We start from the raw sequence: 24,198 nt of genomic DNA, 5'->3' as shown, positions 1-24,198 counted from the left end.
TTTTTGGTTTTTTTTTTTCTCACGGTTTTATTTTGGGGAGGGGGGGAGGGGAAAAGGGGGGGAGGGGCGCGACCCCCCCCCGCCTCCCCGCAGCAGCTTTAAATAAAAATTCATTAAAAAAAACAAAACAAAACAAAAAAAACCAAAAAAACAAAACCAAAATAAACCCGACCAGAAACCCCCAAAAACCCCAAAACCCCCCCAAAAATCCCCTCCCCCACCCCCGGATTCACATTTGGGGGCAATAAATAAAGGGGGGGGGGAGGGGCGGGGGGGAGGGGCTGTGCAGTGGGGGAGGGGGGGGCAAGTGCTGTGACCCCTCCCCCCCAAAAAAAATGGGGTGAAACCCCCCAAAAATGGATCAGGGACCCCCAAATTGGGCTCAAAGAGCCCAAAATTGGGGGAAATTTGGGGGGAATCCCCAATTCCAGGGGGGGGTCCCAATTTTTGGGGGTTTTCCCCAATTTTGGGGGAATTTCCTCAATTCTGGGAGTGCCTAAATTTTTTGGGAGGGTCCCCAAGTCCAGGGGGGGTCTCCAAATTTTCTCCTCATTTTTGGGGGGTCCCCATCCCTGGGGATTTCCTTGGGGGGATTTTCCTTCCTTGGAGAAATTCCCAATTTTTGTGAGACATCCCCAAATTTTCGGGGGAAATTCCCAATTTTATGGGGGAACAATTCCTGAATTTTTTCGAGCAATTTCGCAATTCTTTGCAGAAATTCCCTCGTTTTTCTTGAAGGAATTCTCCTGTTTTTTGGAAAAATTTCCACTCTTTTTTTTTTGGAGAAATTCCCCCAATTTTGGGTGATAATTCCCCCATATTTCTTGAAGGAATTCAAGAAATTTTTCCCATTTTTCAGGGAAATTTCCCCATTTTTTGGGTGATAATTGCCCCATTTTTGAGGCAATTCCCCCTCATACTTTTGGGGATAATTCTTCCATTTTTAGGGACAATTCCCCCATTTTGGGGGATAATTTCCCCCATTCTTTGAGGTGATTTCCCCCCATTTTTGGGGATAATCCCCCCTATTTTTGGGGCTATTTCCTCAATATTTTTGGGGCTAATTCCCCCATTTTTGGGATGATTCCCCCTATTTTTGAGGCAATTTCCCCAGTATGTTTGGGGCTATTTCCCTAATATTTCTGGGACGATTCCCCCATTTTTTGGGAGAAACTCCCCCAGTTTTTGGAGAAACTGCCCCATTTTTGGGTGATAATTCCCCCATTTTTGAGGCAATTCCCCCATATTTTTGGGGCTATTTCCCCAATACTTTGAGGTGATTTCCCCCCATACTTTTGGGGATAACTCCCCTATTTTTGAGGCCATTTCCCCCTCATTTTTGGGGATAATTCCCCCCTTTTTGAGGCCATTTCCCCCCATATTTCTGGGGATAACTCCTCCATTTTTGAGGCGATTCCCCCCCATATTTTTGGGGCTATCCCCCCAATATTTCCGGAGTGACTCCCCCCCACATTTTGGGGCCGATTTCCCCGTTTTTGGGGCCGATCTCCCGCTCAGTCCACGCGCACCAGCAGCCCGGCCAGCACGGTGGCCCCCGGCTCCTTGGTCACCCACTCCAGCTGGGCGGGGTCCAGCCCCTGGGGGGGCTCCAGGGCCGGGGGGGGGCTCAGCGAGGGGGGCCCGGCCCTGAAGGAGCCCGGACGCACCCAAACCTCAAAGGCCACCTGAGCCCCCCGGGGCCGCGGCCAGCCCGGCTCCCGGAACCTGGGGAGGGAAAGAAAGGGTTAAAAATGTCCTCAAAATACCCCAAAATATCCCCAAAATTCACCCCAAAATAGCCTCAAAACCAGCCTGGCTCCCGGAACCTGGGGAGGGAAAGAAAGGGTTAAAAATGGCCTCAAAATACCCCAAAATGTCCTAAAATTCACCCCAAAATATCCTAAAATCCAGCCCGGCTCCCGGAACCTGGGGAGGGAAAGAAAGGGTTAAAAATGGCCTCAAAATACCCCAAAATACCCCCAAAATTCACCCCAAAATAGCCTCAAAACCAGCCCGGCTCCCGAAACCTGGGGAGGAAAAGAAAGGGTTAAAAATGTCCTCAATCTACACCAAAATATCCTAAAATTCACCCCAAAATATCCTAAAATCCAGCCCGGCTCCTAGAACCTGGGGAGGGAAAGAAAGGGTTAAAAATATCCTAAAATTCACCCCAAAATATGCTAAAATTCACCCCAAAACCAGCCTGGCTCCTGAAATCTGGGGAGGGAAAGAAAGGGTTAAAAATGTCCTAAATCGACCCCCAAAATATCCCTAAAATTCACCCCCAAAATATCCCAACATCCACCCCAAAAATCCCCCTCAACAAGACCCCAAAATCCCCCCCAATCCTCCCACGTGGCCCCTCCCCTTTCCCCGAAGCTCCTCCCCCTTTCCTTAGCCCCGCCCACTCACCTCACATGGCTGACACACAGCTCCGAGCCCCCGCCCCTTTCATTTAAAGCCCCGCCCATTCACGTCTTGCAGCTCCAATGCCCCTCCCCATGTCCCTGAAGCCCCGCCCCATTTCCCAAAGCCCCTCCCCTTGCATTAGCCCCGCCTCTTTCCCGTGGCCCCGCCCACTCACGTGACGCGGCTGGCGAAGGTTTCCATGGCCGCGTATCCCAGGGCCGGCGACAGCACCAGGGGGGCGGGGCCTGGGGGGCGGGGCCCCGAGCCCTGGGGGGCGGGGCCTGAGCGCGAGTGGGCGGGGCCTGAGGGGTCCGGCCGGCAGGGGGCGCAGAGCAGCGACCACGGGCCTGGGGGCGGGGTTTGGGTGGGTGTGGTCAAAGGGGGCGGGGCTAAATTAGGGGAGGGGGCTGGGGTGCCCCTACCCCTTTTTTTGGTCCCGCCCCCTTGTTTGGGGTCCTGCGTCCAGTGTTGGGGTCCCACCCCCATTATTTGGGGTCCCACCCCCATTTTTGGGCACCCCCTCCCCATTTTCAGGGTCCCCCTCCCTGTTTTTGGGGTCCCCATCCCCATTTTCAGTCTCCCCATCCCCATTTTCGGGCTCCCATTCCCATTTTCAGGGATCCCCACCCCTATTTTTTGGGCTCCCCCACCCCATTTTTGGGGCTCCCCCTCCCCATTTTTTGCCTCCTTTTTCCCACTTTTTGGGCTCCCCTTCCCCATTTTCAGGGTCCCACCCCCATTTTCGGGGTCCCATCCCCATTTTTGGGCTCCCCCACCCCAGTTTTGGGGCTCCCCCTCCCCATTTTTTGCCTCCTTTTTCCCACTTTTTGGGCTCCCCTTCCCCATTTTCAGGGGTCCCCACCCCCATTTTCGGGCTCCCCCTCCCCATTTTCAGGGTCCCCCACCCCATTTTCAGGGTCCCCCTCCGCGTTTTTGGGCTCCCCCTCCCCGTTTTCGGGGTCCCCTCCCCGTTTTCGGGGTGCCCACCTGGCACGAGCTCCCCGCGGTCGAGGCTGCGCCGCACGGCGCCGGCGCTGGTGCCGTGATAGGCCCGGGGCCACTTCTGCCACCCCCCGCCCCCCTCGGGCCGCGGCTTCGGCCTGGGGGGACCCCAAAATCAGCACGGGAACCCCGAAATCAACACGGGGACCCCAAAATCAGCACGGGAGCCCCGAAATCAACACAGGGACCCCAAAATCAGCACGGGGACCCCAAAATCAACACGGGAGCCCCAAAATCAACACGGGAACCCCGAAATCAACACGGGGACCCCAAAATCAGCACGGGAGCCCCGAAATCAGCACGGGAGCCCCGAAATCAACACAGGGACCCCAAAATCAGCACGGGAGCCCCAAAATCAACACGGGGACCCCAAAATCAGCATGGGAACCCAGAATCAGCACGGGAGCCCCAAAATCAACACAGGAGCCCAAAATCAACACAGGGACACCAAAATCAACACAGGGACCCCAAAATCAGCACGGGAACCCCGAAATCAACACAGGGACCCCAAAATCAGCACGGGGACCCCAAAATCAACACGGGAGCCCCGAAATCAACACAGGGACCCCAAAATCAGCACGGGAGCCCCGAAATCAACACAGGGACCCCAAAATCAGCACGGGAACCCCAAAATCAGCACGGGAGCCCCAGAATCAGCACGGGGACCCCAAAATCAGCACGGGAACCCCAAAATCAACACAGGAGCCCCAGAATCAACCCAGGGACCCCCAAATCAAACCCAAAATTAAACCCAAGAACCCCAAAATCAACCCAGGGACCCCCGAAATTAACCCAGGAGCCCCAACATTAACCCGGGAACCCTGAAATTAAACCCAGGGACCCCAAAATCAACACGGGAGCCCCAAAATCAACACGGGGACCCCCGAAATTAACCCAGGGACCCCAAAATCAACCCGGGGGGGGCTGGCATAGCCAAAACCTCCCAAATCCCCCCTAAAAACCACCCAGAAACCACCAAAATCCCCCCGAAATCTCCCCCAGGACCCCCCAAACCCTCCCCCCACCCCCAAACTCACCCAAGACCCCCCCAAAACCTCCTTTAAACCCCCCCCAGGACCCCCCAAACCCCTCCCAGATTCCCCTCAGGGCACCCCAAACTCCCCCAGGACCCCTCAAATCCCCCCCAAATTCCCCAAGGACCCCCCCAAGATCCCCCCAAACCCTCCCCAAATCCCCCCCAGGACCTCCCAAATTGCCCCCAAATCCCCCCCAGGAGCCCCCAAATCCCCCCTTAACCCTCCCCAAACCCCCCCCCCAGGGCACCCCAAACTCCCCCAGAACCCCTCAAATCCCCCCTAAAACCCCCCCAAATCCCCCCCAAATCGCCCCCAAACCCTCCCCAGGACCCCTCAAATCCCACCCAAACCCCCCCCAAATCCCCCCCAAATCCCCCCCAGGATCCCCCAAATCCCCCCCAAATCCCCCCCAGGACCCCCCAAATCGCCCCCAAATCCCCCCCAGGACCCCCCAAATCCCCCCCAAATCCCCCCCAGGACCCCTCAAATCCCACCCAAACCCCCCCAAATCCCCTCCAGGACCCCCTCCTAAACCTCCTTTAAACCCCCCCAGGACCCCCAAATCCCCCCCAGGACCCCCCAAATCGCCCCCAAACCCCCCGAGGACCCCCCGAACCCCCCAAACCCTCCCCAAAACCCACCCAGGACCCCCCAAACCCTCCCCAAAACCCACCCAGGACCCCCCAGCCCCCCCCAAACTCCCCTCGCGGGGGTACCTGAGGCTGAAGCGGCACCAGCCCAGGGGCAGGGGGGGCTCCCGGGGGTCCCGGGGGTCGCCCCCCCCCCGCTCACAGCCCTGGCAGAAGCAGCGGCTGCGCCGCGGCTCGGGGGCGAAATATTCATCTGGAATGGGGAAATTGGGGGGCAGGGAGCCCGAAAATGGGGTCAGGGACCACAGAAATGGGGTCAGGGAGCCCGAAAATGGGGTCAGGGACACTGAAATGGGGTCAGGGAGCCCGAAAATGGGGTTAGGGACCCTGAAAATGGGGTCAGGGATCACAAAAATGGGGTCAGGGACACTAAAAATGGGGTCAGGACCCCCAGAATGGGGTCAGGGACACCGAAAATGGGGTCAGGGACACCGAAAATGGGGTTAGGGAGCCTAAAAATGGGGTCAGGACCCTAAAAATGGGGTCAGGACCCCCAGAATGGGGTCAGGGAGCCCCCGACCCCTCCTCAAGAGCTCCCAAAAGTCCCCAAATCCCATCGGGGCCCCTCCCAAGGTCATCCCCCCCCCCCAAAACCTCCCCAGGACCCCCCAAACCCCCTAAGGACCCCCCAAACTGCCCCAAAACCTCCCCAGGACCCCCCAAACTGCCCCAAATCCCCCCCAGGACCCCCCAAACCCCCTCAGGACCCCCCAAATCTCCCCAAATCCCCCTCAGGACCCCCTCAAACCCCCCCAGGACCCCCCAAATCCCCCCGAAGCCCCCAGCCCCACCTGGCAGCAGCAGCAGATCCTTGAACCGGGCGCACAGGGCCCCCCAAACCCCCTCGGGACCCCCCAAAATCCCCCCAGAACCCCCCAAAATCCCCCTCAGGACCCCCCGAACTTCCCCAAATCCCCCTCAGGACCCTCTAAAATCTCCCCCAGAACCCCTCAAATCCCCCCCAAATCCCCCTCAGGACCCCCCAAACTGCCCCAAATTCCCCCCGAACTTCCTCAAATTCCCCTCAGGACCCCCCAAATTCCCCTCAGGACCCCTCAAATATCCCCCTCAGGACCCTCTCAAGACCCCCCCAAACCCCTCAGGACCCCCCAAACTGCCCCAAATCCCCCCCAGGACACCCCAAAACCCCCCCCAGGACCCCCCAAATCCCCCTCAGGACACCCCTAAATCCCCCCCAGAACTCCTCAAATCCCCCCCAAATCCCCTCAGGACCCCCCAAACTTCCCCAAATCCCCCTCAGGACACCCCTAAATCCCCCCCAGAACTCCTCAAATCCCCCCCAAATCCCTCCTAAAACCCCTCAGGAACCCCCAAATCCCCCCCAAATCCCCCTCAGGACCCCCCAAACTTCCCCAAATCCCCCTCAGGACACCCCTAAATCGCCCCCAGAACTCCTCAAATCCCCCCCAAATCCCCTCAGGACCCCCCAAATCCCCCCAAATCCCCCTCAGGACCCCCCAAATCCCCCCCAATCCCCCCGAAGCCCCCAGCCCCACCTGGCAGCAGCAGCAGATCCTTGAACCGGGCGCACAGGGCCTGGTAGGGGCAGGGCTGGGGGGGCGCGGGGGGTCCCCAGCACAGGCTCTCCTTCACCCCTGGGGGGGGCACGGGGGGGGGCTCAGAGACCACCCAGACCCCCCCCCCAAAAAAATCGGGGGGTCCCAAAACCCCCCTGCCCAAAATTTGGCCTTTCCAGAGCCTCCCCAAGCCCTAAAAATTGGGATTTTCTACCCCAAAAATTTGGGATTTTCTTCCCCAAAACTTTGGGATTTTCTTCCCCAAAAATTTGGGGGTTTTGACCCCCCCCCCCATATCAAATTTTGGGGGTTCATGTGCCCCAATTGCCCCGATTTTGGGGTTCTTGCCCAGATTTTGGGGTTTCTGCCCTTCCCAGCCCCCAAATTTGGGGTCTCGGCCTCCAAATTTGGGGTTCCCCGTCCCCATTTCCCAAAATTTTGGGGTTTCAGCCCCACCCAGACCCCCCAAATTTTGGGGTCCCAGCCTGTCCCAATCATCGAAATTTTGGGGCTTCCCCCCTCCCAGACCCCCCCAAATTTTAGGGTTCCCCCCCATTTTGAGGCTCCCAGACCCCCCCATTTTTGGGGTCCCTTCAACTCTGGGCTCCCAAAACCCCCGGATTTTGGAATCTTTCCCTCCCAGAGCCCCCAAATTTCGGGGTCACCCCCAGGTTTTGGGGCTCCCCCCCATTTCTCCCCCCCCAACGTTGGGCTCCCAACCCCCCAAATTCCAGGCCCCCCCCCCCAAAATTCGGGCTCCCAACCCCCCAAATTCTGGGGTCCACTCCCCCCAAATTTCAGGCTCCAAACCCCCCAAATTTCAGGGTCCTCCCCAAATTTCAGGCTCCAAACCCCCCAAATTTCAGGGTCGTCCCCAATTTTCGGGGTCCCAACCCCCCAAATTCGGGCTCCCAACCCCCCAAATTTTGGGGTCCTCCCCAAATTCAGGCTCCCAACCCCCCAAATTCCAGGGTCCCCTCCCCCCAAATTTCGGGGTCCCCCACAAATGCGGGCTCCCAACCCTCCAGATTTCGGGGTCCCCCCCAGATTCGGGCTCCCAACCCCCCAAATTTCGGGGTCGTCCCCAATTTTCGGGGTCCCAACCCCCCAAATTTTGGGGTCTTCCCCAATTTCAGGCTCCCAACCCCCCAAATTTCAGGGTCCCCCCCAGATTCGGGCTCCCAACCCCCCAAATTTCGGGGTCCCCCTCACCATCCACCACGTCCGCCTTCTCCACGTCCCCCCGGTTTCGGGGGTCCCCGCTGGGGGAGCCCCCCCCGGCCGGGCCCTCGGCCACGATCGTCACCTGGGGGGGGGGGGAAAGGGATTTGGGGGTGCCTGACCCCATTTGGGGGTCCCTGACCCCATTTGGGGGTGCCTGACCCCATTTGGGGGTCCCTGACCCCATTTTGGGGCTCCTTGACCCTTTTGGAGGGGTCCAGACCCCGTTTTTGGGGACCTGAGACCCCATTTTGGGGGTCCCCAATCCGTTTTTTTGGGGCACCCTGACCCCATTTAGGGGGTCCCAGCTCCTTTTTTCGGGGTCCCCAAACCTTTTTGGGGGTCCCCAGACCCATTTTTTTGGGGGGTTCCCAGACCCATTTTTTGAGGTCCCCAAATCTTTATGGGGGTCCCTGACCCATTTTTTGGGGGTCCCAGTGACTTTTGGGTATCCCCAAACCCTTTTTTGGGGGGGTCCCAATCCCATTTTTTGGGGGTCCCCAATCCCATTTTTTTGGGGGTCCCTGATCCATTTTGGGGATCCTCAAACCCTTTTAGGGGGTCCCTGATTTTTGGGATTTTGGGTTTTTTTTGGGGTTCCCCGATTTTTGGGGTGCCCCCTCACCCACTGGCAATGCCCACAGAAGCCCATCAGGTGTACCCAGGTGTGTTCAACCCCCAAAATTTGGGGCTTTTTTCCCGATTTTTGGGATTTTTGGGGTCCCTGATTTTTGGGTTTTCCCGGCTTGCTGGTTCTTGGGGTTTTTTGGGGTCCCCCGATTTTCGGGGTGCCCCACTCACCTGCTGGCACTGCCCAGGTGTGCCCAGGTGAGTCTGGGGTGGTTCAACCCCCAGAATTTGGGGGTTTTTTTCCCTGATTTTTGGGATTTTTGGGGTTTCTGGATTTCGGGACCCCCTGGGCCGATCTCAGTGGGGTTTTTTGGGGTCCCCCCGATTTTGGGGGTGCCCCCCTCACCTGCTGGCACTGCCCAGGTGAGTCTGGGGTGGTTCAACCCCCAGATTTTGGGGTTTTTTTCCCCGATTTTGGGGTTTTTTTCCCCGATTTTTGGGATTTTTGGGGTTTCTGGATTTCAGGACCCGCTGGGCCGATCTCAGCGGGGATTTTTGGGGTCCCCCCATTTTCGGGGTGCCCCCCTCACCTGCTGGCACTGCCCAGGTGAATCTGGGATGGTTCAACCCCCAGATTTTGGGGATTTTTTCCCAGATTTTGGGGGGTTTTTTCCCTGATTTTTGGGGTTTCTGGATTTCGGGACCCGCTGGGCCGATCTCAGCGGGGATTTTTGGGGTCCCCCGGTTTTTGGGGTGCCCCCCTCACCTGCTGGCACTGCCCAAGTGAATCTGGGATGGTTCAACCCCCAGATTTTGGGGTTTTTTTCCCAGATTTTGGGGATTTTTTCCCTGATTTTGGGGATTTTTGGGGTTTCTGGATTTCGGGACCCGCTGGGCCGATCTCAGCGGGGTTTTTTGGGGTCCCCCGGTTTTTGGGGTGCCCCCCTCACCTGCTGGCACTGCCCATAGAGGTCCAGCAGGACGTAGCAGGGGCTGGGCACCCCCCCGGCCACGGCGCCTTGGTCTCGCCCGTTGATGAAGAGGTGGAGCCGCCCCCCCCCGTCCACCAGGAGCCCCAAAATGGTCCCGGCCGGGAGCAGCTCCAGGGAGGGGCCGGGGAGATCCCGGATCTGGGGGGGCAAAAATGGACAAAATCGGGGTTAAAAGGGAAATTTAGGGGGTCTGGGGTGGAATTTGGGGGGTAAGGATGAGATTTGGGGGGGTTTAGGGGAGTTTTGGGGTCTCAGGGCCCGTCCGGGAGCAGCTCCAGGGAGGGGCCGGGGAGATCCCAGATCTGAGGGAAAAATGGACAAAATTGGGGTTAAAAGGGAAATTTGGGGGGTCTGGGGTGGAATTTGGGGGGTAAGGATGAGATTTGGGGGGGTTTGGGGGAGATTTGGGGGGTTTAGGGGAGTTTTGGGGTCTCAGGGCCCGGCCAGGAGCAGCTCAAGGGAGGGGCCTGGGAAATCCCAGATCTGAGGGAAAAATGGACAAAATTGGGGTTAAAAGGGAAATTTGGGGGGTCTGGGGTGGAATTTGGGGGGTAAGGATGAGATTTGGGGGGTTTGGGGGAGATTTGGGGGGTTTAGGGGAGTTTTGGGGTCTCAGGGCCCGGCCAGGAGCAGCTCAAGGGAGGGGCCTGGGAAATCCCAGATCTGAGGGAAAAATGGACAAAATTGGGGTTAAAAGGGAAATTTGGGGGGTCTGGGGTGGAATTTGGGGGGTAAGGATGAGATTTGGGGGGATTTGGGGGAGATTTGGGGGGTTTAGGGGAGTTTTGGGGTCTCAGGGCCCGGCCAGGAGCAGCTCAAGGGAGGGGCCTGGGAAATCCCAGATCTGAGGGAAAAATGGACAAAATTGGGGTTAAAAGTGAAATTTGGGGGATTTTGGGGGATTTTGGGTGGTTTGGGGGGGGATTTGAGGGGTTTTAAAGGGGTTTTGGGGGGGTTTTGGGGTGGTTTTGGGGGTTTGGGGTCACAGGGCCCGGCCGGGAGCAGCTCCAGGGAGGGGCCTGGGAGATCCCAGATCTGAGGGGAAAATTGACAAAATTGGGGTTAAAATGAGGTTTGGAAGTGAAATTGGGGTTAGAAGTGAAATTTGGGGGGTCTGGGGTGAAATTTGGTGGGTTAGGATGCGTTTGAAGTGGAATTTGAGGGTTTTTTAAAGGGAGTTTTGGGAGGTTTGGGGTCTCAGGGCCCGGCCAGGAGCAGCTCCAGGGAGGGGCCGGGGAGATCCCGGATCTGGGGCGAAAATGGACAAAATCGGGGTTAAAAGTGAAATTTGGGGGAATTTGGGGGATTTTGGGTGGTTTGGGGGGGGATTTGAGGGGTTTTAAAGGGGTTTTGGGGGGGTTTTGGGGTGGTTTTGGGGGTTTGGGGTCACAGGGCCCGGCCGGGAGCAGCTCCAGGGAGGGGCCTGGGAGATCCCAGATCTGAGGGGAAAATGGACAAAATTGGGGTTAAAAGGGAAATTTGGGGGGTCTGGGGTGGAATCTGGGGGGTTAGGATGAGATTTGGGGGGGTTTGGGGGAGATTTGGGGGGTTTAGGGGAGTTTTGGGGTCTCAGGGCCCGGCCAGGAGCAGCTCAAGGGAGGGGCCTGGGAAATCCCAGATCTGAGGGAAAAATGGACAAAATTGGGGTTAAAAGGGAAATTTGGGGGGGTCTGGGGTGGAATTTGGGGGGTAAGGATGAGATTTGGGGGGGTTTGGGGGAGATTTGGGGGGTTTAGGGGAGTTTTGGGGTCTCAGGGCCCGGCCAGGAGCAGCTCAAGGGAGGGGCCTGGGAAATCCCAGATCTGAGGGAAAAATGGACAAAATTGGGGTTAAAAGGGAAATTTGGGGGGTCTGGGGTGGAATTTGGGGGGTAAGGATGAGATTTGGGGGGGTTTGGGGGAGATTTGGGGGGTTTAGGGGAGTTTTGGGGACTCAGGGCCCGGCCAGGAGCAGCTCAAGGGAGGGGCCTGGGAAATCCCAGATCTGAGGGAAAAATGGACAAAATTGGGGTTAAAATCAGGTTTGGAAGTGAAATTGGGGGTTAAAAGTGAAATTTGGGGGGTCTGGGGTGGAATCTGGGGGGTTAGGATGAGTTTGAAGTGGAATTTGAGGGTTTTTTAAAGGGAGTTTTGGGAGGTTTGGGGTCTCAGGGCCCGGCCGGGAGCAGCTCCAGGGAGGGGCCGGGGAGATCCCGGATCTGGGGCGAAAATGGACAAAATTGGGGTTAAAAGGGAAATTTGGGGGGTCTGGGGTGGAATTTGGGGGTTCTGGGGTGGAATCTGAGGTCTTAGGATGAGTTTGAAGTGGAATTTGAGGAGTTTTGGGGGAGTTTTGGGGTCACAGGACCCGGCTGGGAGCAGCTCCAGTATTTTTTGCAGTAATTTCAGGGATATTTTGGGGATGGTTTTGGGGATATTTTTGCAGTAATTTCGGGGATATTTTGGGGATATTTTGGGGATATTTTGGAGATATTTTGGGGGTGTTTTAGGGGATATTTTGGGGATATTTTGGGGCATTTTGGGGCATTCTGCAGACCTTCCTGGCGTTGTGGAACATGGCTCTCCTCTGCAGGATCCAGGCCGGGATATTGGGGATATTTGGGGGATATTTCAGGGATATTGCGGGGATGTTTTGGGGATATTTTGGGGATATTTTGGAGATATTTTAGCAGTAATTTCAGGGATATTTTGGGGATATTTTGGGAGTAATTTCAGGGATATTTAGGGGATATTTTGGGGATATTTTGAGGATATTTTGGCAGTGATTTCAGGGATATTTTGGGGATATTTTGGGGCATTTTGGGGCATTCTGCAGACCTTCCTGGCGTTGTGGAACACGGCTCTCCTCTGCAGGATCCAGGCCGGGATATTTGGGATATTTTGGGGATATTTTGGCAGTGATTTCAGGGATATTTTGGGGATATTTTGGGGCATTTTGGGGCATTCTGCAGACCTTCCTGGCGTTGTGGAACACGGCTCTCCTCTGCAGGATCCAGGCCGGGCGCTTGAGGCCGTGGGCGCAGGCGGGGAGGGGGGAGCGGCCGGGGGGGGCCCCGGTGACCCCCAGGGCCAGGGACGAGCTCCACTGGGGGTTCAGGGCGTCGATCTGCACCTGTGACGTCACCCGTGACGTCACCGCGGCGCCATGACGTCACCGGCGACCCCCGGTGTCACCCGGACCCCGCCCCCCCAACCCGCCCCCTCCCCCTTTAATTGGATCCAATGGGGGTTCAGGGTGTTGATCTGCACACGTGACGTCATCGGTGACGTCATCGGTGACGTCATCGGTGATGTGGTGATGTCATCGGCAACCCCCCAGTGTCACACAGCCCCGCCCCCCCCAATGACATCACCACCATCCCTGGTGACATCACAGGAGTCCCTGATCCCCATTGGCCCGTCCTCGATGACATCACTGCATCTCCTATGACATCACCACACTCCCCTATGACATCACAGTCGCCTATGATGTCATCACCTCCTCTCGACCATTTCTCCACCCCCTCCCGATGACGTCACCACAATCCCCTATGACGTCAAAGCAGTCCTGGATCCCCATTGGCCCTTCCCCTACGGCATCACTGTGCCCCCTATGACATCATCGCACTCCCCATGACATCACCACCCTCACCCATGACATCACTGTGTTCCCTATGACATCACTGCAGTCCCGGTGACGTCACAGGAGTCCCTGAATCCCCATTGGCCCAATTCCCTATGACATCGCCGCCCCTTGTACGGCACCGCCCCCTCCCCGTATGACATCACCACGTCCCCTATGACGTCACCACCTTCCCCAACCCCCATTTCCCCGCCCTGATGACATCACCCCACACGGGATATGACATCACCACCGTCCCCTGTGACATCACCGCCTCCCCAGCCCCCCATTGGCCCACCCCCTATGACATCACCGTGTCAATTATGACATCACCGCCTCCACTGTGACATCACCACCATCCCCTGTGACATCACCGCCTCCCCTAACCCCATTTTCCCTGCCCCCCCCCATGACATCACCCCTCACAATGACATCACCCCCCACAACGACATCGCCCCGCCCCCCCCGTGATGACGTCACCGCTGACGTCAGCGTTACCTGGAAGAGCCGCCCGGGGGGAGGGGCTGCCCCACCAGCACCAGCCCCTGGTTGTAGCTGCTGACCCTGGTGGCCGTGCGGGCCCCGTTGGACAGCAGGATGTTCTTGCCATGGCAGCCCAGGAACGTGGGGGGACCCTGGGTTGGGGTGAAAAACGGAGAATTTGGGGTTTTGGGGAGTTTAAATGGGATTTTGGGGGGGGTTTATTGGGATTTTAAGGGATTTAAATGGGATTTTTGAAGGAGTTTTGGGGGATTTTGGGGAGAAACTGGGAGGAGCAAAAACGCCCCCAGTGCAATCACAGCCCCTCCCAGTATAACCCAGTATAACCCAGTATAACCCAGTATAACCCAGTATGACCAAGTCCCTTCCAGTCCTGCCCTGTCCAACCCAGTGCCCCCCAGTTCCCTCCCAGTATAACCCAGTTCCCTCCCAATATAAACCAGTATAGCCCAGTCCCAGTCCCTCCCAATTCCCCCCCAGTCCCCCCCAGTCCCTCCCAGTCCCTCCCAGTTCCCCCCAGTCCCCCCCAGTCCCTCCCAGTTCCCCCCAGTCCCTCCCAGTCCCTCCCAGTTCCCCCCAGTCCCTCCCAGTCCCGCCCAGCCCCGCCCCTCCCCCTCTCACCCAATCTCCTCCGTCCCCTCCGGGCGGGGGGAGGGGCTGGGGCTCGCTGGGGGAGGGGCTGGGGGAGGGGCTGGGGGTGGGGGAGGGGCCGTCCCCGGCCCCGCCCGCCCCTCCCCCCGCGCTGACGATGGACACGGCCGTGACGCGCCCGTACAGGTCCAGGGCCACGAACGCGTTCTGTGACGTCACGGGGAGGGGCGGGGCGTCAGAGAGAGAGAGAGGGGGCGGGGCGTGAGGGCAGATGGCCGCGGAATGACGTCACGGCCCCGCCCATAACAGGAAGTGATGGCAAAGATGGGGGGGGGGAATGATGTCATGTGGTGTGCCCAGGTGTGCCCGGGTGTGCCCAGGTGTGCCCAGGTGTGCCCAGGTGTGTCCGGGTGTGTCCCAGGTGTGTCCCAGGTGTGTCCCAGGTGTGTCCAGGTGTGCCCAGATGTGCCCCAGGTGTCCCCGGGTGTGCCCCAGGTGTGCCCAGGTGTGCCCCAGGGGTCCCCGGGTGTGCCCCAGCTGTGCCCCGGTATCCCCAGGTGTGCCCCAGGTGTGCCCAGGTGTGCCCAGGTGTGTCCAGGTGTGCCCAGATGTGCCCGGGTGTGCTCAGTGTGCCCCAGGTGTGCCCAGCTGTGCCCTGTGCCCAGGTGTGTGTTTGGTGCCCCCAGCTGTGCCCAGCTGTGCCCAGGTGTGTGTTTGGTGCCCCAGGTGCCCCCAGGTGTATCCAGCTGTGCCCAGGTGTGTGTTTGGTGCCCCCAGCTGTGCCCAGGTGTGCGTTTCCCCCCCCCCCAGGTGTCACCTTGGCCACCCCGGTGGCCGCGGGTCCCATGTCCTGCCCGTCCACCACCAGGTGCAGGGAATCGTCCGGGCCCCGGCGCACGCCCAGCCTGTTCCCCACCTGAGAGACCCAAAACGGCCCCAATTCAACCCAAAATAGCCCAAATCCAACCCAAATCCATCCCCAGCCTGTTCCCCACCTGAGAGACCCAAAACGGCTCCAATTCAACCCAAAATAGCCCAAATCCAACCCAAATCCATCCCCAGCCTGTTCCCCACCCGAGAGACCCAAAATGGCACCAATTCAACCCAAAATATCCCAAATTTAACCCAAATCCAACCCAAATCCATCCCCAGCCTGTTCCCCACCTGAGAGACCCAAAATGGCCCAAATTAACCCAAAATAGCCCAAACTTACCCCAAATCCATCCCTCAATCCATCCCCAGGTGAGCCCAGGTGAGCCCAAATCCCATCCAGGTGACCCCAAACCCCCCCCAGGTGACCCCAACCCCGCCCAGGTGAGCACTGTCCGTCAGTCTGTCCAGGCTGACATTGGAGTTGTGCCGCACCTGGGCCCAGCTCAGTGCCCAGGTGACCCCAAACCCCCCCAGGTGACCCCAAACCCCCCTCAGGTGAGCCCAGGTGAGCCCAAATCACATCCAGGTGAGCCCAACCCCGCCCAGGTGAGCACTGACCGTCAGTCTGTCCAGGCTGACGCCGTAGTTGTGCCGCACCTGGTGCCCGTTGTGCCGCACCTCAGCCCCGGTGACCGCCCAGGTGGGCGGGGCCGGCAGGTCCAGCAGGGAGGGGGGCAGGGCGGGGGGGCCGGGGGGGGGCAGGGCCGTCAGCCCCACCCTCAGTGACCCCGCCCACCGCTCGTCCAGGGCCTCGATGCGCACCTGGACAGGTGAGACAGGGATAGGTGAGGGTGGGACACGCCTGGGACACGCCTGGGACAGGTGAGGGTGAGGGGAGGGCCCTGAACACAGCTGGGGAGGGCGGGGCTTAGCCCTGAACACAGCTGGGGAGGGCGGGGCTTAGCCCTGAACATAGCTGGAATGGGCGGGGCTTAGCCCTGGGATGGGCGGGGCTTAGCCCTGAACTGACCTGGGGTGGGCGGGGCACAGGTGAGCCCAGAACTCACCTGGGAGTGTTTCCACTGAGTTGGGGGGTGGGGCTTTCCAACTGAGGGCGTGGCCTATCATCACGCCCCGCCCACAATGGCCACAGCCATTTTCTTAAAGCGACAGTGCCCTTTTCCAATCCTGCCCCTCCCTGGGGCGTGGCTCCCCAGGTAACCCCGCCCATAACGGCCACACCCACCCCTTAAAGCGACAGCGCCCTTTTCCTGCCCCAGGGCGTGGCTGCCCAGGTAACCCCGCCCACAACGGCCACACCCATTTTCTTAAAGTGACAGCGCCCTTTTCCTGCCCCAGGGCATGACTCTCCAGGTAACCCCGCCCACAACGGCCACACCCACCCCTTAAAGCGACAGCGCCCTTTTCCCACCTTGCCCCTCCCTCCCTCCCAGCAGGTGACCACGCCCGTTTGTGGGCGTGGCCCCGCGGCCCCGCCCACCTCGAAGAGCTCTCCCGGGCGCAGGTGGGAGCGGCTGAAGACGAGGCCGTGGCAGTAGCCGGAGACGCGGGCGGCGCCCAGGCCCTCGGCCGCCAGCGCCACGTTCTGGCCACAGCGGCCGTGGAAGCGCTGGCACGGGCCCGGCGCTGCGGGGACACGGGCGTGGTCAGCGGGGTCAGTGGGATGGTCAGTGGTCAGTGGAATGGTCAATGGGATGGTCAGTGGGGTAAGGGATGGTCAGCGCGGTCAGTGGGATGGTCAGTGGGATGGTCAGTGGGTGTGGTCATTGGTCATTGGTCATTGGGTGTGGTCAGTGACTGTGGTCAGTGGTCAGTGGTCATTGGTCAGTGGTCAGTGTGATGGTCATTGGTCAGTGGTCATTGGTCAGTGGGTGTGGTCAGTGTGATGGTCATTGGTCAGTGGTCATTGGTCAGTGGGTGTGGTCAGTGTGATGGTCATTGGTCAGTGGTCATTGGTCAGTGGGTGTGGTCAGTGTGATGGTCACTGGTCATTGGTCAGTGGGTGTGGTCATTGGTCAGTGGCCATTGGTCATTGGTCAGTGGGTGTGGTCATTGGTCATTGGTCAGTGGTCAGTGGTCAGTGGTCACTGGTCATTGGGTGTGGTCATTGGTCATTGGTCATTGGGTGTGGTCATTGGTCAGTGGGTGTGGTCAGCAGGTCGGGGATGGTCATGGGGGAGGAGTCATGGGGGAGGCACCTTCCAGTCCCTCCCAATATAACCCAGTACAAACCAGAATAACCCAGTATAAACCAATATAAACCAGCACAAACCAGTATAACCCAGTCCCTCCCAATATAAACCATTACAAACCAGCACAAACCAGAACAAACCAGAATAACCCAGTATAAACCAATATAACCCAGTATAAACCAGCACAAACCAGTATAACCCAGTATAACCCAGTCCCTCCCAGTGTAACCCATTACAAACCAGCACAAACCAGAACAAACCAGAATAACCCAGTATAAACCAGCACAAACCAGTATAACCCAGTACAAACCAACAGAACCCTGTATAACCCAGTATAACCCAGTCCCTCCCAGTATAACCCAGTTTCCTCCCAGTCCCCTCCCAGTACCTGGCGAAGGGGGCGGGGCTTTGTCAGGCCCCGCCCCCGGGCTCTGGCTGTTGTCCGTGGGGCCGGAGGCGCCGGTCAGGGACACCTGGACACACTGACCATAGAGATCCACCACGGCGTACACCTCTGGGGACACGGGGACACCTGCGTCACCTCAGGGTCACCTGTGTCACCTCTGTGTCACCTGTGTGTCACCTGTGTCACCTCAGGGTCACCTGTGTCACCTCTGTGTCACCTGAGTGTCATCTGTGTACCCTGTGTGTCATCTGTGTCACCTGAGTGTCACCTGTGTGTCAGCTCTGTGTCACCTCAGTGTCACCTGAGTGTCACCTGAGTGTCACCTGTGTCACCTCAGAGTCACCTCAGTGTCACCTGTGTGTCACCACCTTGATGCCCTCCAATCCCCCAATGACCCCCATGCTCTGCATGTCCCTCATGCCCCCAATGTCCCCAGTGTCCCCCAATGTCCCCAACACCCCCAATGCCCGCAGTGTCCCCAGTGTCCCCAGTGCCCCCAGTGTCCCCATCACCCCAATGTCCCCAATGTCCCCATTGTTCCCAGTGCCCCCAATGTCCCCATTGTTCCCAGTGCCCCCAATGTCCCCATTGTCCCCAGTGTCCCCATTGCCCCCAATGTCCCCATTGTTCCCAGTGCCCCCAATGTCCCCATTGTCCCCAGTGTGTCCCCATTGTCCCCAGTGTACCTGGTGGCAGCCCCGAGCAGGCCACGCCCTGGATGTCCCCAGTGTCCCCAGTGCCCCCATTGTCCCCATTGTCCCCATTGTCCCCAGTGTACCTGGTGGCAGCCCCGAGCAGGCCACGCCCTGGATGTCCCCAGTGTCCCCAGTGTCCCCATTGTCCCCATTGTCCCCAGTGTACCTGGTGGCAGCCCCGAGCAGGCCACGCCCTGGATGTCCCCAGTGTCCCCAGTGCCCCCATTGTCCCCATTGTCCCCATACGTGGTGGCAGCCCCGAGCAGGCCACGCCCTGGATGTCCCCAGTGTCCCCAGTGCCCCCATTGTCCCCATTGTCCCCATTGTCCCCAGTGTACCTGGTGGCAGCCCCGAGCAGGCCACGCCCTGGATGTCCCCAGTGTCCCCAGTGCCCCCATTGTCCCCATTGTCCCCATTGTCCCCAGCGTACCTGGTGGCAGCCCCGAGCAGGCCACGCCCTGGTCGGTGCCATCGATGAAGTAGCGCAGGTCCCCTCCCCCCGTGCGCATCATCCCGATCCGCGCCCCCGTGCCCAGCGCGTCCAGGTCACAGCCGTAATTGTTCCGCATGGTGTTCCCGTCCTGCATGATGGCAGTGCCACTGCCATGGGGACATTGGGGACATCGTGGGGACACGGCAGAGACATGGGGACACAGCCCTGACACAGCCATGGGGACACAGGGACACAGGGACACAGGGACACAGGACAGGTCACAGCCGTAATTGTTCCGCATGGTGTTCCCGTCCTGCATGATGGCAGTGCCACTGCCGGGGGACATTGGGGACATCGTGGGGACACGGCAGGGACATGGGGACACAGCCCTGACACAGCCATGGGGACACAGGGACAGGGACACAGGACAGGTCACAGCCGTAATTGTTCCGCATGGTGTTCCCGTCCTGCATGATGGCAGTGCCACTGCCATGGGGACATTGGGGACATCGTGGGGACACGGCAGGGACATGGGGACACAGCCCTGACACAGCCATGGGGACACAGGGACACAGGGACACAGGACAGACACACAGCCATGGGGACACAGGGACAGGGACACAGGGACATTGGGGACACGGCCATGGGGACAGGGACAGGGACAGACACACAGCCATGGGGACACAGGGACACAGGGACAGGGACAGACACACAGCCATGGGGACACAGGGACATTGGGGACACGGCCATGGGGACATGAGGGGACACAAGGGGACACCTCCCTGCCCTCCATGCTGTGGCGCTTGGGGACACACGGGGACCCTTTGGGGACATCGGTGACCCTTTGGGGACACCCAGGACACCCCGGGGTCCCTTGGGGACATTGGTGACCCCTTGGGGACACCAAGGACAGGAGGAACAATTAGGCAGCCCCAGGTGATCCAGGTGGCCCTTGGGGACATTGGCAGCCCGCCGGTGACCCAGGTGGCCCTTGGGGACATGGGTGTCCCCAGGTGTCCCCACCTGAGCATCCAGGTGTCGTAGTCGATGTCCGTCATGGTGTTGGGGAACTCCAGGTCCTCGGGGCGGATGGCGGTGACACCTGCGGGGACACCTCGGTCACCCTGGGTCCCCCTGGCTGTCCCCAACGTCCCCAAGGTCCCTCCAGACCCCCTTGGGGTCACCTCCGTGCTGATCTTGATGTCCCCAATGTCCCCAAATGTCCCCAATGTTTTTAATGTCCCCAAATGTCCCCAAATGTCCTCAATGTCCCCAACCCTCCCAAAGTCCCCGATGTCCCCAAAGTTCCCCCAATGTCCCCAATGTCCCAAATCCCTCAGTGTCCCCGATGTCCCCGATGTCCCCAGATTCTCCAATCCCCCCAACATCCCCCAATGTCCCCAATGTTCCTGCTGTCCCCAATGTTCCCAATGTCCCCCAGTGTCCCCAACCCTCCCAAAGTCCCCGATGTCCCCAATCCCCCCAATGTCCCCCAAGTTCCCCCAATGTCCCCAACATCTCCAATGTCCCCCAATGTCCCCAGATTCTCCAATCCTCCCAATGTCCCCAAATCCCCCAATGCCCCAAATGTCCCCAGTGTCCCCCAATGTCCCCAGATTCTCCAATCCCTCAATGTCCCCAATGTCCCCCAATGTCCCCAATGTCCCCAGATTCTCCAATCCCCCAAATGTCCCCCAATGTCCCCAAATCCCTCAGTGTCCCCAATGCCCCAAATGTCCCCAGTGTCCCCCAATGTCCCCAATGTTCCCGCTGTCCCCAATGCCCCAAATGTCCCCAGTGTCCCCCAGGTGTCCCCTGCTGTCCCCAGTGTCCCCTCACCGGCCTCGATGGACCCCGACCATCGATCCACCATCTTCTGGATGACGATCTCGAACAGCTCCCCGTCCCGCAGGGCCCTGCGCCCCAAAACCGGGGAAATCACCCCAAAAATCAGAGCCAGGACACCCCAAAAATCACAGCTGGGACACCCCAAAACACGGGGAAATCATCCCAAAAATCAGAGCCGGGACACCCCAAAAACGGGAAAATTAACCCAAAAATCACAGCTGGGACATGCCAAAAATGGGGAAATCACCCCAAAAATCACAGCCGGGACATCCCAAAAACGGGAAAATTAACCCAAAAATCACAGCTGGGACATGCCAAAAATGGGACACCCCAAAAACGGGGAAATCACCCCAAAAATCACAGCCGGGACACCCCAAAAATCACAGCTGGGACACCCCAAAACACGGGGAAATCATCCCAAAAATCAGAGCCGGGACACCCCAAAAACGGGAAAATTAACCCAAAAATCACAGCTGGGACATGCCAAAAATGGGGAAATCACCCCAAAAATCACAGCCGGGACATCCCAAAAACGGGAAAATTAACCCAAAAATCACAGCTGGGACATGCCAAAAATGGGACACCCCAAAAACGGGGAAATCACCCCAAAAATCACAGCCGGGACACCCCAAAAATCACAGCTGGGACACCTCAAAAAACCGGGGAAATCACCCCAAAAATCACAGCCGGGACACCCCAAAAATGGGACATCCCAGAAACAGGGAAATCACCCCAAAAATCACAGCCGGGACACCCCAAAAACGGGGAAATCACCCCAAAAATCACAGCTGGGAAGCCCAAAAATCACAGCTGGGACACTCCAAAAGTGGGACACCCCAAAAATGGGGAAATTAACCCAAAAATCAGAGCCAGGACACCCCAAAAATGGGGAAATCACCCCAAAAATCACAGCTGGAAAACCCCAAAAATGGGGAAATCACCCCAAAAAAACAGGGAAATCTCGCCAAAAATCAGAGCTGGGAAACCCCAAAAATGGGAAAAAGACTCCAAAAGCCAAGGAATCGGTTGGGTTTAGGGTTTGGGGGATTTTAAAAGGGTTTTTTTTGGGATTTCACCGTTTCTGGGTGGATTTGGGGGGATTTTTTTGGGACTTTCAGCTGTTTTGGGGGATTTTGGGCCTGCTCACCGGTTGGAGATGACGACGGCGTCGTTGAACTCGGAGCGGCCGTTCTGGCCGGGTTTGGGGGATTTTAACGGGGTTTTTTGGGGGATTTTTTCGGGGATTTTTTGGGGATTTTTTCGAGGGATTTTTTTGGGGATTTTTTCGGGGATGTTTTGGGGATTTTTTCGAGGATTTTTTGGGGGATTTTTTCGGGGATTTTTTTGGGATTTTTTGAGGATTTTTTTGGGGATTTTTTCGGGGATTTTTCGGGGATTTTTTCGAGGATTTTTTTTATTTTTTCAGGGATTTTTTGGGGATTTTTTCAAAGATTTTTTGGGGATTTTTTCGGGGATTTTTTGGGGGATTTTTTGGGGGATTTTTTTGGGGATTTTTTCGGGGATTTTTTGGGGGATTTTTTCGGGGATGTTTTTGGGATTTTTCGGACACTTTGGCTCTGCTCACCGGTTGGAGATGACGATGGCGTCGTTGAACTCGGAGCGGCCGTTCTGGCCGGGTTTGGGGGATTTTAACGGGGTTTTTTTGGGGGGATTTCTTGGGGATTTTTTCGGGGATGTTTTGGGGATTTTTTGGAGGATTTTTGGGGTATTTTGGGCCTGCTCACCGGTTGGAGATGGCGACGGCGTCGTTGAACTCGGAGCGGCAGTTCTGGCCGGGTTTGGGGGATTTTAACGGGGTTTTTTTGGGGGGATTTCTTGGGGATTTTTTGGGGGATTTTTTCGGGGATGTTTTGGGGATTTTTTCGGGGATTTTTCGGGGATTATTTTGGGCCTGCTCACCGGTTGGAGATGACGATGGCGTCGTTGAACTCGGAGCGGCAGTTCTGGCGCAGCGCCGTGCGGCCGCCGTTGGTGATGACGGCGTTGGCGCCGTGCAGCCGGTGGAAGCGCAGGTCGCTCGGGGACGCGCCCGGGGACGCGCCCTCGGGGCTGCCGCCGCCGCTGTCGCCCTCCGAGCCGTCCCCCAGCACCGATGGCACCTCTGGGGACACGCCGGGGGGGCTCGGGGGATGGCCCTGATGTCCCACAGTGTCCCCAGTGTCCCCAGTGCTCTCCATGTGTCCCCAGTGTCCTTCAAGATTTTTTTGTGGCCCAAAACACTGAATTCCCCCAATGTCCCAAATCCGCTCAATGTCCCCAAATGACCCAAATAATCCCAAAGTCCCCAAAGTCCCCAATGTCCCCAATATCACCAAAATGCTTCAATGTCCCCACGACCCCAATGTCCCCAAATGTCCCCAGTGTCCCCAATAACCCCAATATCCCCAAAATGCCTCAATGTCCCCAAATCCCCTCAATGCCCCCAATGTCCCCATTACCCCAATGTCCCCATGACCCCAGTGCCCCCAATCCCCCCAGTGTCCCCAGTGTCCCCAGTGTCCCCAGGGTGTCACCCACCTCCCTCGTCCACGATGGTGGCCTGTGCCGCCTGCCCGTACAGATCCTGACCCCAGTTCCCCCAATCCCCCAATCCCCTCAATGTCCCCAAACCCCTCAATGTCCCCATGACCCCAGTGCCTCCAATCCCCCCAGTGTCCCCAGTGTCCCCAGGGTGTCACCCACCTCCCTCGTCCACGATGGTGGCCTGTGCCGCCTGCCCATACGGGTCCTGACCCCAATGTCCCCAATCCCCTCAATGTCCCCATTACCCCAATGTCCCCAAACCCCTCAATGTCCCCAATGTCCCCAATGTCCCCAGTGTCCCCAGGGTGTCACCCACCTCCCTCGTCCACGATGGTGGCCTGTGCCGCCTGCCCGTACAGATCCACCACGGCGTAGACGTTGGGGGGGACGTTCCAGGCCGCGGGCCCTTGGGCGACGCCGTTGACGAAGAAGTGCAGGGTGCCATCGTCCCTGCGCACCACGCCCACCGTGTCCCCCGCCTGTGGGGACAGGGACGTGTCCCCAGCTGCCGCCGGCACGCCCCCGGTGGCCCCTGGTGGCCGCGGTGTCCCCACCTTGAGGCGGTCCAGGTTGTGGCCGTACTCGTCCAGCACGGTGGTGCCGTTGTGCATGACCCCGTTACCGGTCATCATCCACGTGCCTGGGGACAGTGGGGACATTGGGGGACATTGGGGACAGCAGGGGGACATTGGGGACATTGGGGGGATTGGGGACAGGGGGATGTTGGAGACATTGAGGATGTTGTGGGAATCAGAGACATTGGGGGGACACTGGGGACATTGGGGACATTGGGGGGATTGGGGACATTGGGAACATCAGGGGGGATTGGGGACATCAGGGACAATTGGGGACATTGGGGGGACATTGGGGACTTCAGGGACATCAGGTTCACTGGGGACATTGGGGACATTGGAGGGATCGGGGATGCTGGGGACTTTGGGGACATTGGGGACATTGGGGACATCAGTGGGATTGGTCACGGAAATGTCACCTTGGGGACACAGGTGACACACCTGAGCGCAGGTCGGTCACGCTGGACGGCAGCTGCGGGTAGGCGGGGCTGGGGCGGTGACAA

General features: G+C 58.5%; 1 protein-coding gene across 1 annotated transcript in view; it reads right to left on the bottom strand.

The window, feature by feature from the left end:
• Positions 1 to 279: 279 nt before the first annotated feature.
• The window catches only part of NEURL4 (neuralized E3 ubiquitin protein ligase 4), a 38,605-nt gene continuing 14,686 nt past the window's right edge, over positions 280 to 24,198 (bottom strand). The window contains 21 exon segments of the mRNA XM_066570808.1: positions 280 to 1,725; positions 2,585 to 2,756; positions 3,397 to 3,509; positions 5,165 to 5,291; positions 6,616 to 6,714; positions 7,849 to 7,942; positions 9,378 to 9,557; positions 12,372 to 12,530; positions 13,518 to 13,531; positions 13,534 to 13,654; positions 14,142 to 14,318; positions 14,929 to 15,027; positions 15,603 to 15,806; positions 16,486 to 16,631; positions 17,586 to 17,711; positions 18,729 to 18,898; positions 19,755 to 19,833; positions 20,571 to 20,647; positions 22,500 to 22,701; positions 23,440 to 23,602; positions 23,678 to 23,763. Of these exon segments, the coding sequence (XP_066426905.1) occupies positions 1,515 to 1,725; positions 2,585 to 2,756; positions 3,397 to 3,509; positions 5,165 to 5,291; positions 6,616 to 6,714; positions 7,849 to 7,942; positions 9,378 to 9,557; positions 12,372 to 12,530; positions 13,518 to 13,531; positions 13,534 to 13,654; positions 14,142 to 14,318; positions 14,929 to 15,027; positions 15,603 to 15,806; positions 16,486 to 16,631; positions 17,586 to 17,711; positions 18,729 to 18,898; positions 19,755 to 19,833; positions 20,571 to 20,647; positions 22,500 to 22,701; positions 23,440 to 23,602; positions 23,678 to 23,763 (2,819 nt within the window). The 3' untranslated portion in view covers positions 280 to 1,514.

This window comes from Molothrus aeneus, unplaced genomic scaffold (genome assembly GCF_037042795.1).
Source record: "Molothrus aeneus isolate 106 unplaced genomic scaffold, BPBGC_Maene_1.0 scaffold_30, whole genome shotgun sequence".
Lineage (NCBI taxonomy): Eukaryota > Metazoa > Chordata > Aves > Passeriformes > Icteridae > Molothrus > Molothrus aeneus.
Note: the sequence above shows the minus strand (reverse complement) of the source record. Positions and strands in the feature narration are given on the sequence as shown.